This window comes from Oryctolagus cuniculus, chromosome 4 (assembly GCF_051225735.1).
Source record: "Oryctolagus cuniculus isolate XC-2025 breed Fujian yellow rabbit chromosome 4, ASM5122573v1, whole genome shotgun sequence".
Lineage (NCBI taxonomy): Eukaryota > Metazoa > Chordata > Mammalia > Lagomorpha > Leporidae > Oryctolagus > Oryctolagus cuniculus.
The window spans coordinates 79,116,028-79,135,563 of record NC_142870.1 but is presented as its reverse complement, the minus strand read 5'-3'; the positions used below and the strand labels follow the sequence as shown (position 1 = coordinate 79,135,563).

At 53.6% G+C, this 19,536-nt stretch overlaps 1 protein-coding gene across 4 annotated transcripts in view; it reads right to left on the bottom strand.

Annotated features, from left to right (window-relative positions):
* Positions 1 to 16,674, bottom strand: part of PDIA5 (protein disulfide isomerase family A member 5) — an 89,560-nt gene extending 72,886 nt beyond the window's left edge. For all 4 annotated transcript variants that reach the window (XR_016232441.1, XR_016232442.1, XR_016232443.1 and 1 more), the window contains exon 1: positions 16,497 to 16,674. Coding sequence is in view for 1 of the 4 variants with exons in the window: in XM_008266835.5 (XP_008265057.2) it covers positions 16,497 to 16,544 (48 nt within the window). In the remaining 3 variants the exon portion in view is untranslated. The remainder of the gene's footprint in view (positions 1 to 16,496) is intronic.
* Between the last annotated feature and the right edge of the window lie 2,862 nt (positions 16,675 to 19,536).

Here is a 19,536-nt window from a genome sequence, read left to right as displayed (position 1 = left end):
TTTTTAAGATTTATTTTTATTTATTTGAAAGAGTTACAGAGAGAGGTAGAGACAGAGAGAGAGAGAGACGGAGAGAGAGGTATTCCATCCACTGGTTCACTCCCCAAAAGGCCACAGCGGTCGGAGCTGGGTTCTATCCGAAGCCAGGAGCCAGGAGCTTCTTCTGGGTCTCCCACATGTGTGCAGGGGCCCAAGCACTTGGGCCATCTTCTACTGCTTTCCCAGGCCATAGCAGAGAGCTGGATTGGAAGTGGAGTAGCCGGGACTCAAACCAGTACACATATAGGATGCTGGTGCTACAGCCTGGGGCTTTAACCCACAGCGCCAGCCCCTAACAGACTTATTTTTAAGTAGTAATTCTGTTGTTTTTTTGCTTTTCCAAAAATTTATTATTTATTTATTTGAAAGACAGAGTTACTGAGAAAGGAGGAGACACAGAGAATCTTCTATCTACTGGTTCACTCCCCAAATGTTTGCTCTGGCTGAGGGCTACGTCAGGCCAAAGCCAGAAGCCCACAGCTTCTTCCAGGTCTCCCAAATGTGTGCAGGGGCCCAATCACTTGGGCCATCCTCCTCTGCTTTCCCAGGCACATTACCAGGGAGCTGGATCAGAAGTGGAGCAGCTGGGTCTTGAACCAGAGCCCACATGGGATGCCACGCTACAGACGGAAGCTTAATCTGGTATGCCACAATGCCAGTCCCCTCTAACAGACTTATATTCTGAGTTTTCTTGGTCCTTGCCTCCTCCTTCTCCATAGATGGAATGTGGACAAAATGGCTGGAACTCAATCAGCCAGCTTGAAACAATGAGGATGAAGGACTTGATTATAATGTGAAGGTAACAAGCCAGAAGATACCTGTGCCCTCAACATCATCCTTGCCCTGAACACTGCTCTCCAGACGTGTATGTGAGTGAGATCATCTTTGTAAGGAACTGTCAGTGTGAGTTTTCTGGCACACATCTGGAGTCCCTACTGGAACAAAAGCTTCAACTAGAAAGAAATCGTAGTCTCTGTTCCAGTCAGGATATTTCAAAGTGCCTAAAGCACCAAATCTTGCACTTTTAGAAAAGCTGTTTATGAGGACAGACGGGGAGACTGCAGGGCACTGACTCAGCCTGTGTTCCTGCAAATCTCCAAGCCTTTGCTGCGCCTGTTTTTAGCAGACAGCTTGCTCCCTGGGTGGCAGCTGCCCACACACAGAGGACAATCCAGTTGCCCACCTCGACCCTTTCACAGCAAGGACCAGTGCCATCCATGAAGAGGTTGGATGTCCCAGTGGAGGCTGGCTGGTTCCCTGACCCAGAAATCCCCTCAGCATTCCTCATGTGCCATCTCCTGCCTCCAGGTCACCCTCCGGGGCCTGGGACAGCTCAGCATGGCTGGTCCAGAGGCTGCAGAAACTCTAGGCTTTCATCCACAGGGGCCTGTGTCCTTGCACTGCCCTGCTCATTTCAAAGTTTAGATGCACCTGTCAGCCTGTCCCTCTCTGAAGGTGGCAAAGACACCCCCTACCCCTGGGGTCCCCGAGGTGAAATCCCACAGCTCCTCACATAGGACCACCAATCCGCGACGTCCTCGACTGTCTGCCCGGGTACAGCCACCTCAGTGTTCACAGAGCTCATCCCCAGGCAGGCAGCAGAGCGGGACAACTTGAGAAGAGTAATAGGCTACGTTAGACCATAATTTATCCTTGGAAATAAATACCTACGCTTTCCCAAACCAACACAGAGGAAATTAATCTCAGCACAAATCTTCACGGGTGGGCCACCGTTCAGAGCAAAAAGAGAAAAAAAAAAGAGAAAAGAAACAAAAGTTGACAAATACCATTAGTACCTCTCTTAAAATATACAGCCCAATTGCCACACACTGCTGGCAAAACCTCAGCCAGTACGAGTTTTCTGGAAAGCGGTTTGGCATCACCGATGGAGTATCTCCCAGGCGTTTACGCTCTCCGACTCGGTAATTCCACTGCTGGGAATCTGTCCTGAGGAAGTCAGCAGCAGTTCTGACAGATGTGACTCACGCAGTGTAACCTGTAAACAACCTACGTGTCCACCAGCTGGGGAGCGCTTGCCCAAATGGGAGTCAGAAGCCACTCCTCGAGTAACTCGGCCACTTCAGCGACGCTGTCAGACCGTGCAACACGAAACCATTTGTGTCTTAATGCTAGGTTTCAAAGAACAGAATTCCAAACACACAGGCTAGGGCCACAACTATCAACAGACAGAATCACACTCAGAGGAGAAAAGTAGTGAGACAAAGTAAGGCTTTATCCTGGGGTGGTCTGTCATCTGCTCCTTTCTCTGCTCTTCCAACTCACCATCATAAGCACGTCCAATTTAAGTAATTAAAGAAAAAAAATATGACCACGGTTTTTGACTACCTACCACTGTGGAAATATTGGAGTCTCAAAATATCTCCGCGTCAGAAAGCACGGCGTGACCGTGGAAACCCCCTGCCCTGCGGGGCCGCCTCACCACCACCAGCAGCGACAGGCAGAGCCACACCTGTGCCTCCCCTGCAGCCGCGCCGACCGGAAACGGCATCAGAAATCAAACTGAGGAAACGTTTTTCAGAAATGTCAAGGTCACCAGGGGCACGGGCTGAGGGCTGGTTCCAAATTAAAGGAGACCAGAGAAGGTGATTAAATGCCACGAGTGATTCCTGCTCTGAACTCGTCCTGATCTGGATCCTTGTGCTACAGCGGCTGCCCAGAACACCCTGGTGTGCTGCGAAACCCTGCAGTGCTTGCGGGGTGAAGCAGCAAAGGGTCGACGCTTCCTACCCAGAGAGGCAGAGTGTGGCCAAACCAAGGGCTGAGTGGACCCAGGACGCAGGGCACACGGGGCCTCTACATCCCCGCAACCCTTAAATCCTCTACAAGGTTGATACTACCACCACATAAGAGTGAGGAAAACCAAACAAAACTTGTCTTAAAAAAGAAACACCCAGAGCCGGCGCCGCGGCTCACTAGGCTAATCCTCCACCTTGCGGCGCCAGCACACCGGGTTCTAGTCCCGGTCGGGGCGCCGGATTCTGTCCCGGTTGCCCCTCTTCCAGGCCAGCTCTCTGCTGTGGCCAGGGAAGGCAGTGGAGGATGGCCCAAGTGCTTGGGCCCTGCACCCCATGGGAGACCAGGAGAAGCACCTGGCTCTTGCCATCGGATCAGCGCGATGTGCCGGCCGCAGCGCACCGGCCGCGGTGGCCATTGGAGGGTGAACCAACGCAAAAGGAAGACCTTTCTCTCTGTCTCTCTCTCTCACTATCCACTCTGCCTGTAAAAAAAAGAAAAAAAGAAACACCCAGAACCCCCCCAGGAGTGCTCCCCACCCAGCCCCGCCCCTCCGAGGCATGTGCGTGCACCCAGGCACGTTCCCAGGTGGGCCTGCCACTTTCCGCCCTTCTGCGGGGCCCATGGGGATGGCCCACACCTCTGCCTGCTTTGCAGGGACTGTGACGTGGAATCTAGAAAGTACTCTGCATTCAACACCTGCCTAGCAGATACCTTCAGAGTAGTTTCAGTGAGATATAAAAAAGAGCATGAATTTTAAAATATGGGCCATTTATGCCCTCATAAAAGATAAATTCTAAGCATCTGTCACCAACCCCCATGGCTAAATACCACTTCTTACAAGGAATAGGAGGAGTGGAGGCTAATCACAGATCAAGGTCCCGAATTTCACCACCAACATTTCCCAATCTTCAAATGTCTACCCAGCAGCCTTTGCAAAAACAACAAGTGAGCAATGTTGTGGTACAACGGTTAACCTACTGCTTGTCATGCTGGCCAACCATATCCATATCAGACACTGGTTCCAATCCAGCTCTCTGCTAATGCACCTGGGAAAGCAGCGAGATGGCCCAAGTACTTGGATCCCTACCATGTGGGAGACCGGGGTGGACTTCTTGGCTCCTGGCTTTGGCGATGGAATATCTGGTTGTTGCAAAAAATCAATAAATCTTTAAAAAAAAAGAAAAGCAAGCATGGAGTCCCTGAATGGTGATACTGTGTGTGTTGGAGGGAAGCCCAACCCTGGGGTGTGGGACCCTCTGCTAAGGAGCAGCTGAGGGAACTAAGGCGCTCATGAAGACAGAGGGAAACGGGAAAGCACCCAGGAAGGAACAGAACCCAAGAGAAGGGGCTGGCGTTGTGGCTCAGCAGGCCAAGCCACTGCTTGCCGTGCCAGCATCCCGTATCTGAGTGCTGTCAAGTCCCAGCTAGTCCCCTTCAGATCCCACTTCCTGCTAAAGCACCTGGGAAGGCAGCAGAAGATGGTTCCAAGTGGCTCCTGGCTCCTGGCTTCAGCCTGGCCCAGTCCTCACTGTTGCAGGCATTTGGGAAGTAAACCAGTGGATGGAAGATCTCTTTCTCTCTCTGTCTCCCCTTTCAAATAAATAAGTACAGAAGAGGAAGAAGGGGGACAGGGAGAAGGAGGAGGAGGAACTTGCTCAAGGCCACACAGCAAGTAAGAGACTACAATTCAGATGCAAGGCTGACAGAATGCAGCGCCCAGCGCCCGAGGTACAGCATAAAGAAAAGACTTCTAGAGCCACACACAACTCATTGCCTGCCCCTGCAAACACAAGGCCCCCTGCAATTTTTACAGAGTGAGCATCCCTAATGTGAAAATCCCAAATCCCAAATCCTCCCAAACCCAAAACTTTCTGAGCACCGACGTGACGTCACAGTGGCAACTTCTACCCTTGACCTCAAGTGACAGGTCGCAGTCAAAACATAGGCACCCTAAAAATATTGCATCAGATGACCTGCAGGCTGTGCGTAAAAGGTGGATGTGAAACCTAAGTGAACTTCTTCTTTAGATCTGGGTCTCATGCCCAAGATATCTCATTATGACAGATTCCAGAATCCAAAAGAATCCAAGACACTTCCAGTCCCAAGCACTCCAGATAAGGAATGCTTAGCCTGTCCTTGGCTTCCTTACAGCTTGCATTGAGGACTACACGGTACAGCTGTTGTCCCTCGGCCCCATCGTGTGCCCCCCAACACAAGTGTGGCTGTCCACAGCGACAGTTCAGGGATGGGATCACTCAGCTGGAGCTTATAAAAACAGGTTTTCTTATCCTGTAATTGCAACAGCAGCGTATCTACCCAGCTCTAAGTCCCTAAAGCTTTTAACGTTTTGGAAAACCTCTTTTAGAGCCAAGAGGGCTTTGGGCAGCTGCCAGCCTGGTGTGCAGACGCGTTAACGAGGAAGAACGGGCAGAGGGAGCACTGGACTGAGCAGCAGCAAAGAAGGGAGGGAGGGGGAGCAGGTGAACAGCCACTCTGGAAAAACAACTCGGTCCGAAAGCCCTGGGACTTGATAGGAAAGGAACAACTCAAGGGTCATGACCTACGTGGTCCGTCCGTGCTCTTAAACACACGGTGCCCTCCCACCCCCGGACCTTGAGAATCTAAACCCAAGAGCTGAACCCCAAACCCAATGCAGTGGCTCCCTCCACCAGTCTTTTAAAATGACATTCAACAGAAACCACCAGCAAGGGTCACAGGTAGCCAGCCGAAGCACTGAGTGGAACATTCTTTGCTGGGAGAATGAGGTGGATTTGCACTGGGCTATGTTACAAACTGTGAGATTTTCCTTGTAGGAGCTGCAGTACCTAGGCCCAAAGACGTGCACGACACTGTCACCCCACTATAGAGATGGACAAACTGAGATAGAAGGAGTGTGTGAGCACAGCCCATACCCTTGTCTTCACCCACTGGGGTGTGCCCTTTTTTGTCCGCTCCCTGGAGCTGCACCCACAGCAAGTCTGCTTCCCCTTGCAGTCTAATCAGTGAACTTAGGGACAACCCAACCCACATTCCCTCCACTACCTGCAGCCCCACCACTCCCTAAGCCTCTTCAGAGAAAGCACAACGGCAGGTGCTCAGGCCCTGTGGCGCCACAGCTCAGCCTATGAGCCTACCTGGTGCCACACGCAAGTAACAGAGCTGTGATTCCAAGCCAGCAGCTGCCCTGGCTGGCAAACTACCAGCCAGCACACAGAGTGAAAGCTGCTAACTTACACATTCGTGCTCTGGTGGCTGACCACAGCCCCAGGCACAGGCTTCTAGACACCGACAATCACGGGCATCACCAGAGAATAAAACCATCAGGTGGCTCTGGGGGGCTGGGGAACCCCTCTTTACCCAGATCCCCTGGAAAAGGTTTTGGCTAGAGCCAGGTTGGACAAACTCCACCAGTGCCCCATCTGCTAAACACCCTCTCTCTGAAACTCAGGGAAGTCATGGCATTCCCAGCCGAGACTGTCCATCTCCCCTCTGCTCCCGTCTTCTCCTCCTCCCTCTGAAATCCGCGCCCTCCCCAGATGGGTGGGGATCAGCGAGGATCCCACCAATGACAAACCCTGCAGATATCTGCACTTCTCATTTGGCTCAGCCTCTTGACCTGGACACAGCACTCCTGGTCTCCCTGCTACCTCTCTATCTTCCTGTCTCCTTCCTAAACTCTCTGCTCCCCTGTCCTCCAAATGCTGCCCTTCCTCTCCCCCACCCTCACCCCCACCCTGCCCCGCTCTCTCCCCAGTTGGTCTTGGCCCAGGTTGCTCTCTTGCCTTGCTCACTTGGCAGATCTCAAACCGGGGCCAAGTGCAATATTCAAATGTTAAAAAGCTGATTCTCATACAGATACTGAGTGGATTTTAAAGTTTTCTCTAACTCATTAATAAGGACCCTACTAATATGACAAAGCCAAGACCAAAAAAAAAAAAAAAAAAAAAAAAACTAAAATACATTGTGGGGGCTGGCATTGTGGCTTAGCAGGTAAAGCTGCCACCCATGATGCTGGCATCCCATATGAGCACCAGTTTGAGTCCCAGCTGTTCCACAACCCGGCCCAGCTCCTGAGAAAGCAGCAGAAGATGGCCCAAGTGTTGGGGCCCCTGCCACCCACATGGGAGACCCTGATGAAGCTCCTAGCCTTCTACTTTAGCCTGGCCCAGCCCTGGCTGTTGCAGCCACTTGAGGAGTGAACCAGCAGACAGAAGACCTCTCCCTTTCTCTCTGTAATTCTTTGAAATACATAAATAGACCTTATAAAAACAACAACAACAACAACATTGTTTAAAATATGTAAGAAACCATTGTCTACGTGGTGGTGGGCAGGGAAGAGTCCTGAGACCCGATTGCTACATGAGATACCAAGCTGGCCAGTGCTGCAGGGCAAAACCCTTCCTAACAGGTCAGAGCACGCATCCCTGAAACACGAACGCACATAGCTCCCTCTCCTGCAGCACCGCCTGGCCAGCAGGTGGGCTCCCCAGACACGCTCTGCCAGCACACTCAAAGGTCACAGAATCATCTTCAATTTCCACGTTTCTGGATAATTTTTCTGTACAGGAAGGTCCATGAACTGGGGCAGAGGGGAAAGAAAATCCATCTTCACGGCCACTAAGACTGGAACGTGGCCTTCCTTTGCTGTGAGGGTGAGGATGCTCTCTGCGTTCCTGAGGGCAGGAATGACGGTAGTGGCGACTCTGCCCCACGGAAAACCGCATGCCAAGTGCCCTTCGCTGCCTACAACTGCAGAAGTGGTGGAACCTGCCACTTAGATCTTATCTGATATACTAACCAAGACACACAAGTCACAAAAATAGCAATTGGGTAACTGTGTTTCAATTCTCCTAAAACTAAAATTCTCCTAGAGCTGGGAACCTCTGTAATCCTACGCTCTGTTCTAAACATTTAAAAATACGATCAGGGGCAGGCACTTGGGCTGGTGATCGGGACATTGCTTTCCCACAGCTGAGTGCCTGGGTTCAATACCCAGCTCTGGCTCCTGACTCCATATTCCTGCTAATGCAAACCCCGGGAGGCAGCAGTGATGGTGCCCCCTCATGGGAGACTTGACTTGAGCTCCAGGACCCAAACTCTGGCTAGGCCTGGCCCCAGCTGTTGTGGGCGTTTGGGGAGTGGGCTGGCAGACAGGAGCTCTCTCTCGGTCTCTGTCTGTCCTTCTGCCTCTCAAATAACTTAAAGTCGTCCTAGGCAAGGGTTCCTAGGTTCTCAGAGAAGCCTCTCCTGAGTCCCTGAAGGAGGTGAGGGATCGAGTGACTACGCATCCTCTTACCAGCTAAGACAGTGAGCTCATCAGTGGCTCTTGGCTAGGCCATGGGGAAGGAATGCCGTCTGTCTTACTCACCCTCATAGCCCCAGGACCTCAGTGTGGGGCCTGGCTCATCCAAGACTCTCAAGAAAATGGCTGTCTTGGGGAGTAAAGCACCTGTTGGATGAATGGACATCTGAGACCCAGAGCACAAGCAGGCCATCCCTGCCCAGGCCCAGCAGGACCACAGCCCTGGTGAGAGCACACCCACTCAAGCCTTGGCCCCCTCTCGAGCCAGGCTCAGATGCTGGGGCCCCTTAGGGCTGGGCCCAGCTGATGGCCTGAACCCAGGGTCCTTATTCACAGTTCCCAGCAAGAATCAATGGCCCTGCTCCCCAGTGCAAGACACCTGCCGATCCCAAGCTGCTGGAAGAACTGTGGGATTCTGTGCAGCTGGACACCCCACCACCTCTGCCCCCAGCAGGCTGAAAATGGGGAATGAAACGGGCCTGGGAATGACTTTGAGGTGGGGGGAAAGATGCTAAGACAATTCCAGGGCTATAGTGAGTGCTCGATGCCCCCACTGCATGACGGCAAAGCTGATCATGGAGAAGCGATGGCAAGCTGGTGGAAGAGGCAGGGTGGTCAGAGGGGCCGGCACGCTGGAGCTGCCAGGGCGAGAGTCTGGCAGAGCTGCCAGGGAGCCAAAAAGCAGAAGCAGGGACACTCCGGGAGCACAGGTGGCAGCAGGCTCATGTCAGCAGGCTCGTGTCAGCATCCAAGCAGGCCCCTGCAGGCCAGGGCCGCCTCGCAATGTCCCACCGCCCAGGCCATACTCCCCAGTCCTCTTTAAAGGGGGGCCAGGGATCGCTGCCCCCCTCATCTCACCACGCTAACATGGGACCTGCAGAGATGTTTTGCAAGTGCAGAGGTCCCCTACCAAGGGACTAGATGTGCCACAGTTTGTCCTCAGCCCGAGGTGCAGGCGCGGGGCAGCCCACAATGGGTAGGCACTGTTGTCCCTTCCCTCTCCCACTGGGCGCAAGGATGCCAGGTGTTTAAAAAAGAGAGAGAGAGAAAGGGTGTGGGTCAGGGAACAAATAAACCACTGGACATCTAGGTCACCTACCCCATGTAACCATTTCTGGCCCACGGTCACACAGCAGCCTGAACACCTGTCACAACCACCAAGCGTGCCCAGAACCACCAAGCTGGGCCATGCCCCCCAGGGGACAAGTGTAGCTCTGTGCTCAGAGAGGAGCCACTTGCAGAGGAAGGGGAGAGAAACATCGTGCACTTAGACCCTCGGCCTCTGGGCTCACTACCCTCCCAGGGTCTCTGCAGGGATCTGGCAGAGAGGGGGCGTGGAGAGCCAAAATCCCAGCAGCACAGGGGCCTGCCACTTGGCACCCCTGCGCCAGGACCCCCCACGGTCCCCACCCCCAGCCCCGGCTGCCCAGCCCCTCTCACTCAACAGCACGCAGGGAGTGCTGGGCTCCCACCAGTGCTCCTTGTACGTTCCTGACGCTTGCGACGCCACGAGATGGATATGCTCACCACCGTTTACGGACGAGCCAGCTGAGGCCTGGCTGCAGGTCCCACAGCTGCAGAGCGTCTAGCTGGCTCCCAGCCCTTGTTTCTTCTACCATATCACACGTGACTTTATCTTGCAGATAAGAGAGAGGAAGGCAGGAGGATGGATGACAGGTTGTTCTGGGAAAGTTACCCCAGCGGCTCCCCTCCAACCCAGCCCTGCCTATGGCCCCATGATGTTAAAAGGGCCACTTTTGTCCTGTCTGTCCTGTGCCTCCACTACCCCCGACCCTCAGACTCATCTGCTAGCCTGGCCTATCATTCCTCATGGCCCGCGTCCTGCCTGTGCAATTTCCTCCTCCTGCAAACTTGGACCCCAGCGAGACACGAGGATCCCCGCTGCTGCAGCTCTCGGGCTGGCCCCCACGGGAACCCAGCTCCCAGCTTACTCCTGCCTGAGACCTGCTCTGGCTCCTGGGTGCCCCACAGCCTGGCCCTGTCCCAGATCCACACCCTCCACCCCAGCCCGCGCTGGCCATTCATGGACCAACTCAGCCACGGGGCCTGTGGGAAGACTTCCTCCCTAATGTGTTTATTTCTGTGGGAAAAGTGTACTGCAGGTTCCAAACGGCATTATAAATGGCAATTAGGTCCCCAGGCCAGCCCACAAAAGCCTATTAAATATATAATGGGCCCAGAGAAGGAGAGAACCGAGAGGAGAGTATCTTAAAAGCTCTGTGGGAGAGACTGGGGCCCACAGCTGCCTCCTGCACCTCCACCCACAGGCCCCCAGGGTCCCAGCTGCAGGCGGTCAGGAGCATGGACGCTCATACACTGGCAGAACAGATTTGTTTAAAACAAAACAGTGGCCAGCGCTGTGGCATAGCAGGGAAGCCACAGCCTGTGAGGCCAGCATCCCATATGGGTACTAGTTCATGTCCCCACTGCTCCATTTCTGATCCAGCTCCCTGCTAATGGACCTGGGAAAGCAGCAGAGGATGGCCCAAGTGTTCGGGCCCTTGCCACCCATGTGGGAAACCCAGATGAAGTTCCAGGTTCCCTGCTTTGGACTGGCCCAGTCACGGCCATTGAAGCTATCTGGGGAGTGAATGAGCAGATGAAAAACCTATCTCTTACTCTCTGTCTCTCCCCCTCCCTCTATAACTCGGACTTTCAAATAAATAAATAAATCTTTAAAAAATAAAACAAAATATACATCATAGGTTTGTTTTAAAAGAAATTTTATCAAGGAAGGACTTTTTCAAATGAAATCACAGTCAGAATACTCCCCCAAATGTCACTTTTCAAAAGGACACGGTAACCTGCCCCCCAAATACAGACATCAAGTCAGAAAACAGACATGTTTTTACACTAAAAATATGGGGGAAACCACTCACCGCAGTTACTTTTCTAATTCATCTGTGTACCAGTGATCTCATGTCCCAGCTCCAGCCCTTGGCCAGACGTCTGAGGACCGCTGAGCTAGGCCACATCTCGAGTGCTCTCTGGCCCTGACACCTCTCCCTTCTGCAGACCAGATGGAGAATGCGGGACATCAGCATGGACAGTACCAGGGCAGGGCCAGCTGCAGGGAGCAGGGGGCTAGGGAGCAGGGTCGTGGCCAAGGGCAGAGGCCCCAGCCTGCAAGCTCCCGGGGCTACCTGGTCCCAGCTGTTGACTGTCATGCCTTCCACTCCAGGATCCTTCGGGAAGGCTAAGGGTCCTCAAAAGGATCTTTCAAAAATCTCTATTAACTTTTCTGGCTACAAACTAATATATATTCATGGGGAAACCTTGGAAAATACAGGAAAGCATAAGCAAAGAAGTTCGCAGAGGTCACCCACAGCTCTGTGATATTATGATGGGTATTTTCTGCTTTGTGTTCGTGGTTCCTGGCTCATCACTCCTTCCTCAAGGCAGCCACAGAGACTAGAATTTCTCTTTCCCTGTGGCGGGCCTCAGACACTCTAGTCTTCCCCACCTTCCTCTGACAGTAGATGATAAGACCCCCATTTCCCAAGGGGTCCTGTCCTATACCCAGGAAGAAGGCAGGCTGCACAGAAGTGAATCTGAACACACGGCCCGTGCTGGGTCCCCACTCAGCCTACTAGCAATCCAGGCTCTGCAGCGAGGTCCCCATAAAAACCCAAAGGACAGAGTCTGGAGAGCTTCAGAAATGGGAAAACACACAGGTTCCTAGAGGGTACACACCTGCAGAGGGCATGGGAGCTCTGGCCCCTGTGCCTCCCCTCCCCCCACCCCCCAGCCTTGGTAATGTCCTTTATAACGAACTCACACATCCACGTGCTGCCCTGGGTTCGGTGAGCCACCCTAGCAAATAAACCTAACGGGAGCAGGGGGCTATGACAGCCCAGTGTGGAGCTGGTTGGTCAGAAGTGCAGGTGGAATAACCTCAGGGTTGTGACTGGCACCTCTAAGTGTGTGTGTGTGTTGGGGGCCGGGCAGCACTGAGGCCTGAGCCCCCAGCCCGTGGGATCTGCCGCTACCTCCGGACAGTGTCGGAACCGAATGGGGTCCCAGGACACCAGCCGGAGTCCCCCACAGTAGGGCTCGTGCGATCACAGATGCCTTCTGTGTTGACTCTTGTGCTGCGAGGCCACAGCAAAGGCAGTTTTTCCTAAGACAGCCGCCTTCCTGAACAATCACTGTCAACATTTTGATGCACTGCTAACTCCTCATATGCAGAACTTTCGCTCCCCTGGGAATTGGTTTCATTTTCTGCTTTTCCCCATCACTCTGGAGCATTGGCCCCCATTCTCCCACTCTTCATAAACATCATAAACTATTTTAACGACAAGCACTACATTCTAGAAAGCATGAATATTCTTTACAAACGCTGCAGCGGACTGAATGTTTGTGCCTCCCCAGATGTCTTATGTTGAAATCCTGAACCCTAATCTGATGGTGGTAGGAGGCGGAACCCCGGAAGCTGATTAGGTCAAGAGGGTGCAGCTCTCATGAATAGGATTTGTGCCCTGTAAACAGGGACTCAGAAGGCAGGCGTTCGCTCTAAGAGTTAAGGTGCCTGAGCTGCACATCAGAGCGCCTGGGTTCCATTTCCAGCTCTGGCTCCCGATTCCAGCTTCCTGCCAGTTCCGATCCTGGAAGGCAGTGATGATGGCTCGAGGAGCTGGGTGCCTGCCAAGCGTGTGGAAGACCTCAGCTGAGTTCCTGGCTCCTGGTTCCAGCACCAGCTCCGTCCCTGGTTACCGTGGGCACTTGGGAAGTGGACCAGAGGACAGGAGTGCTCTCAGTCTGTCTGTGTCTTTCTGCCTCTCAAATCAATGCATTTTTTTTTTTTTTTTAAGTAAAAAATGTTTACAGAGGAAGGACCCGAGAGAGCTCTCCAGCCCCCTCTCTCCCCACCACATGAGGATGCACAGGGAAGTGGGCAGGTGTCAGCCTGGACTTGCAGCCTCCAGGACTGAGAAATAAATCTCTTGTTATTTATAAGCCACCCAGTCTATGGGATATTTGTTATCCCAGGCTAAATGACAAAGACAAACATCACTTTCCATAATGTGAACAGGGCTATAAATTATTGAACCATGCTGCATTCCTAAGCATTTAAGCCATTTCCATACTTTTGCTGGTGTAAAAAATGTATTGGGTATACCTCCCTGTATACAAATCTCAGTAGATCCCATTATACAGGAGTTCCCCCTGCCCCCAGCACTTGTCCATGGGGATTCCAATCCAAGACCCCTGGTGGGGGGCCTGCATTGTGCCACAGTGGGTTAAGCCACAACTGCCACAATGGTGTCCCATATCGGAGTGATGGTTGGAGTGCCAGCTGCTCCTTTTCTGATCCACCTCCCTGCACATGTGCCTTGGAAAGCAGAGGAAGTGCAGCCATAAGAGAGACCCAGATGGAGCTCCAGGCTCCTGACTTCAGCCTGGCCCCGCCACAGCTGTTGCAGCCATTTAGGGAGTGAACCAGTGATAAAAGATCGATCTCTCTGTCTCTCTGTAAAATATGTATTTATATATTTAAACTATTTTAAAATATTTTTTAAATATTTATTTATTGAGAGGCAGAGTTACAGACAGTGAGAGGGAGAGACAGAGAGAAAGGTCTTCCATCCACTGGCTCACTCCCAAATGGCTGCAATGGCCAGCATTGGGCTGATCCAAAGCCAGGAGCCAGGAGCTTCTTCCGGGTCTCCCACACGGGTGCAGGGGCCAAGGACTTGAGCCATCTTCCACTGCTTTCCCAGGCCAGAGCAGAGAGACGAGTCTGAAGAGGAGCAGCCACTACACGAAACAGCGACCATGTGGGATACTGGTGCCATAGGTGCCCCAATAAATAAATATTTTTCAAAAGACCCCTCAGTGGATGCTTGAATCACAGATAGTATTGAACACTACACAAACCCTGTTTTTTCCCTAAATATACTCACAATAAAGCTTAACTTATAAATTAAGCACAGTAAGAGATTAATAAGAATATTAATGCACAATAAAACAGACCAATTGTAACAATAACTATAATAAAACTTAGGTGCGTGTCCCCGTGGCCTCTGCCACAGCTGTACTGTCTACACCCTCTTTGCTGACCACAGATAACCAAAATGGTACAAAGTGAAGCACCAGGGGTCTGCACCACGGCTCACGTGGCTAATCCTCCGCCTGTGGTGCTGGCATCCCATATGGGCACCCGGTTCTAGTTCCGGTTGCCCCTCTTCCAGTCCAGCTCTCTGCTGTGGCCTGGGAGTGCAGTGGAGGATGGCCCAAGTGCTTGGGCCCCTGTACCTGCATGAGAGACCAGGAAGAAGCACCTGGCTCCTGGCTTCTGATCAGCACAGCTCCAGCCGTGGTGGCCATTTGGGGGGGTGAACCAACGGAAGGAAAACCTTTCTCTCTGTCTCTCGTCTCTCTCACTGTCTATCTGTCAAAAAAGATAAAAATAATAAAAATAAAAATAAACAAAGTGAAGCAGCAGATAAAGGGGGGCTCCTGGCTTTATTCAGACCCCTTGGGTCACTGCTGGCTCTGGGCACACAGCCACCCTTGGCAAATATTGACAGAACAAAGAAATCCAGGCCACTTCCGGGGACCTGGGGTGCCCTTATCAGATGGATATGACATGTGAACTTACGGAGACCCAAGCCCATGTCCAGGCACCCCTCGCCACTGCCCAGCTGGCATGGTCCTTCCGCCTCACACTTGCTAACAAACTCTAGCTTCAGGCAAGCAGACGTAAGCTGCTTGCTACGGAGGAGACCTCAGGACCCTTGCTCTGCCACACCTCCCCTGCCCATCTGCCTACCACATTCTCTGCAGGCTGCTCACCCCCCCCCCACCTCCGAAGGCCACGGCTGACCCTCCCCCTACAGAAGTGCATGGCTCCCACCCAGCCAGGGCATCCAGAGGGCAGACACAATGTGTGTTTTGCTCCCCACCCAAAATCCAACCCCCTGCCAAACACTGTAGTTGATAAATAAACATACACGAAATGAAACTTCAGATTCCCACGCCCTTTGCTCTAACAGGAGAGGGAAAGGGAGGTAGGAAGGATCTCAAAACCTGACCAGCTGCATAGGAGATGACCCCTGTACAGACCTGCCTGATCTGAAGACCTGAAGACCCTACCCATCAGCTCCAAGGCTGATGGTGCCCAGAGCACACAGAGCCTGCACACCCAGACTGAGGGGAGCCACTGCCCCTCCAGCCCCTTCTCTCCAGGGAAACATGCAAACCTAGGAGATCAGGGGACTCTTCCATCCTCACTCACTTCCACACAACCCGTTCCTCCCCAAGAGGCAGGGTTATCAAGAGATGGAAGTACTCAAAATGACTCAATCCACACTTTTTCTCCTCTTATTTGCCCAGCAAACTGGCCACACCCAAACACAAAGCACTGGAACATCCGAGGGTGGTGACGGTGCCAGGAGCAGAAATTTCCCCCAAAACTTCAGGGGAAAAAAAAGGAGCCGGGGTGGGTAGGTCCTAAAAATCAGGGAGACCAGAAGTTCTGAGAGGGATGTGGAAGGGGGGCACTAGGTCCTATCACACACCCACAGCAGCATCGCCCAGGCCAAACCCAGCAGCCGGACACCCCCGCCCCCCACCTCAATCCCCCAGGGCTCTCCGGCCCCAAGTTCAGCAACCCCAGGGCCACTCCTCCTCCGCCCGGTGTGATTCTGCAGTTTGCAGCCCTCCGATACCTTATCCCCGCCACCCGCGTGAAAACCTTGCCAGGGGTGCCTTTGCCGGCCCCATTTCACGGATGAAGAGACTAAGTCAGACACATGAAATGATCGGGTGCCACACACAGATAAAAGTGGCCGGGGCTGGAACCAGCCTCGGACGGGTGTAAGGGCAGAACTCCTCGACCAGGGCGGCCAACGATGACCCCGCCCAGCCCTCTGAGCCTGGCCTGCGGGCCGAGGCCCAGGTGGAGCCCCGCGGTTTCCCAAGCCGCCTAGGGTCGAAACCAAGAACGAGGTGGCGATAAAACAAGGCAGTGCGAGCGGAAAGAGCCCCCATCCCACCCCGCACTCACACAGGTGCAGCGCCCGAGACCCGGGCGGGGCGCGCCTTCCAGCCCGCGGGGGTCCGGCCCGAGCTGGTGGCGGTTCCCGACTTGCGCCCCCGCAAAGTTGTGCCTGTGGAGGCGCACGCACTCTACTCTGATGCGGATCGCCCAACGCCCCGGGGCTGCCGTTGCCCCTGCGCCGGGGAGGGCACGGGGACTGCCCCGCTGTCTCCCGCGCGGCCACCAGGTGTCCGCCTGCCTTGCACGCACGCCCCAGCCCGGCTGCCTGAAGGCTAGCCCCCAGCACGTCCAGGGACAGCCTAGAGAGGAGCAAGCGCAGGGGCACGCGAGGCGCACGTGGTAGCCCCGGCCCGGACCCCTGCCCCATAGCCTCACCCAGATCGCCAGCAGCAGCAGCAGCCACGCCGGCCCGGCCCGCGCCATCCCCACCGCCGCTGCCCACCGCCGGCTCGGCTCTGCACTGCACTCCAGCTCCCGAGCCCGCCAGCTAGCTCCGCCGCGCCGCGGCCACTTCCCAGCCGCTCCCCGCCTCCGAGTTCCCGGTGCCACGTCTGCCAAAGCATGCGCACCAGGCTGGGAGAAGGGCTGGGGAGAAATGCTTGCTGGGACTTGTAGTTTGTAACCAGGCTGGGCTCGGGAGCCCGCGGGACGCCTGCTGGGGTGGACCTGGCCCCTGGGCGGGGCAGCAGCGGCAGTGGAAGGTGCAAATGCAACGTCAGGGAGTAGGGTGTGCCTGGTGGCTTCAGGAACAATGTCTCACTCAACTCCAGAAGTAAGTTTTCTTTTCCGAACTTTGAGAATTGGGAACAGCCCAGAGAATTTAAGCAATTTGAGCCAGGTCACCCAGCCTGTTGTGGAGGACATGAACAGCTCACAACAGCCAGGATTAAGCCAGGACCAAGCCAGGACCAAGGAACTCCATCCGGGTCTCCCACGTGGTTGGCAGAAGCCCAAGCACTTGAGCCATCATGCTCTGGCACCCAGGCACATTAGCAAGGAGCTGGATCAGAAATAGAGTATCTGGGATTTCAAGCAGCCCTACAATGTGGAATGTGGGCATCCCAAGCACAGCTTAACCTGCTGCCCCACAATGCCCACCCTGAAACACAAGCATCTTAACTGGCACCTTAACCACCAAGCCACACGCCTACACCTCCATGAACTTTTTGATAACTCCTTGTATGCCCAGATCTCAAAATGCACCAAAATAAACATATTTGACTCCATTTACTGTGACATTTTTGAAGTACCCTTTATCTATAGAGTAGTGAGATGACAAGAGAGGTGCACAGTTGGTGGGCTGCAGCTGCAAGATCCTTGCCACGTCTGGAAATTCAAAGCTCAAAATTCGAGAAAGCATCCTTGACTCGCCCCTCTTCTCAACAAGCCCTTCCGACCCCTCTCCATGCCTTACTGATTCTGCCTCCAAAATGTATCTCCTCTGCCCCATTGGGTCTAACACGCCTCACCTAGGCAAGCGTCACCATCTTGCTTTTTTTTTTTTAATTTATTTATGTATTTGAAAGGCAGAGTTACAGAGAGGCAGAGGCAGAGAGAGAGAGTCTTCCATCCGCTGGTTCATTCCCCAGATGGCTGCTGGGAGCTGTGCTGATCTAAAGCCAGGAGCCAGGAGCTTCTTCCGGGTCTCCCACGTGGGTGCAGAGCCCAAGGATTTGGACCATCTTCTGCTTCCCCAGGCCATATCAGAGAGCTGGATCAGAAGTGGAGCAGCCAGGACTCGAATAGGCACCCCTATGGGATGCTGGCACTGCAGGCAGTAGCTTTACCTGCTACACCACAATGCTGGCCCCTCACCATCTCTTAAAGAGCTCGGCTGCTTCTCCCCCAGAATGCATTTCTTAGTCAGCTGGATGGTGCTTGTCACTTCTCTGAAACCCTCCAGTGGTTTCCCATTGCTCTTAGAATGAAATCTGAACTCCTCTCTCCCTCGACCTGCAGCCCTGCACGGTCTGGGCCCCAGCTCTCCCACCCCATCTCCTGCCTGCCCTCACCCTTGCCCACGCAACTCCAGTTACCCAGACCATCAGTTCCGGCCTCCTGCCTTCCTTGGAGCTGCTCCCACCACAGGGCTTGTTCTCTTCCTTTTCTATCCACCCCAGTACTTCCCTGGCTTCTCTCTGGCCCCAGGAGCTCTCCTGTCTGTGCCCCTGCAAAGAGGCCCTTCAAGGCATTGGTTCAGGGTTCCCTTGCCCAGCATTTCCTGCAATCTGCAGTTGCAGTCGGTCCTCCATGTCCACAGGTTCTGCACATGCAATTCAGCCAACCTCGGACTGAGAAAGGGGCAGATGTTTGGCCAGGTTGTTATGAGGTTGTTTGGCATGCCCACATCCCATACCAGAGTGGCTGGGGTCAATTCCAGCTCTGGCTCCTGACTTCAGACCCCTATTAATGCAGACCCTGTGAGGCAGCAGGTGATAGCTCAAGTAGTTGGGTTCCTGCCACCCAAGTGGGAACCCTGGATGGCATTCAACCTGGCCAGCCGCAGCCATTGTGGGCATTCAGGGAGTGGATCAGCAGATGGGAGCTCTATCTATCTTTCTATCTGTAAGTCTATCTAGCTTTTTGACTCTCAAATACATTTTTTTTTGACAGGCAGAGTGGACAGTGAGAGAGAGAGAGAGAGAGAGAGAAAGGTCTTCCATCTGATGGTTCACCCCCTAAATGGCCACAACGGCCAGAGCTACGCCAATCCGAAGCCAGGAGCCAGGTGCCTCTTCCTGGTCTCCCATGTGGGGGTGGGGGCCCAAGCACTTGGGCCATCTTCTGCTGCTTTCCAGGCCACAGCAGAGAGCTGGACTGCGAGAGGAGCAATCAGGACTAGAACCTGGTGCCCATAGGGGAAGCCCACAGGTGGAGGATTAACCTAGTGTGCCACAGCGCCGGCCCCTCAAATAAATACATTTTTAAAAGAAATAGCTAAAGTGAAATGAGGTCATTGGGCTGGGCCCTTACCCTACCTGACGAGTATCCTTTAAGAAGCACCTGGGACCCACACATGGAGGAAAGACCATGTGAAGACCCGGAGAGGAGCTGGCCATCGGCAAGCCAGCAGAGATGCTCTTGGAAGAAACCACCCCTGTCAACACCCTGAACATGGACTTCTAACCCTCAGGCTCATGAGAAAACCCATTCCTGCCATTCAAGCCATCCTCCTGCCGTGCTCTGCCATGGCAGCCCAAGCACATTCTTACAGTAGCCAAAACCGCACACAACCTGAAAGTCCTTGAACAGAATGGGTAAATAAATGATGGCACATTCTACAACAAATCAGAACAAACTGTGATGCAGGAGGTTGAGCCACGGCTCACCTCCCATGTCAGAGCACTGATTTTAGTCTTGGCTCTTCCACTTCTGATCCAGCTCCCTGCTAAAGCGCCTGGAGAGGCACCAGAGG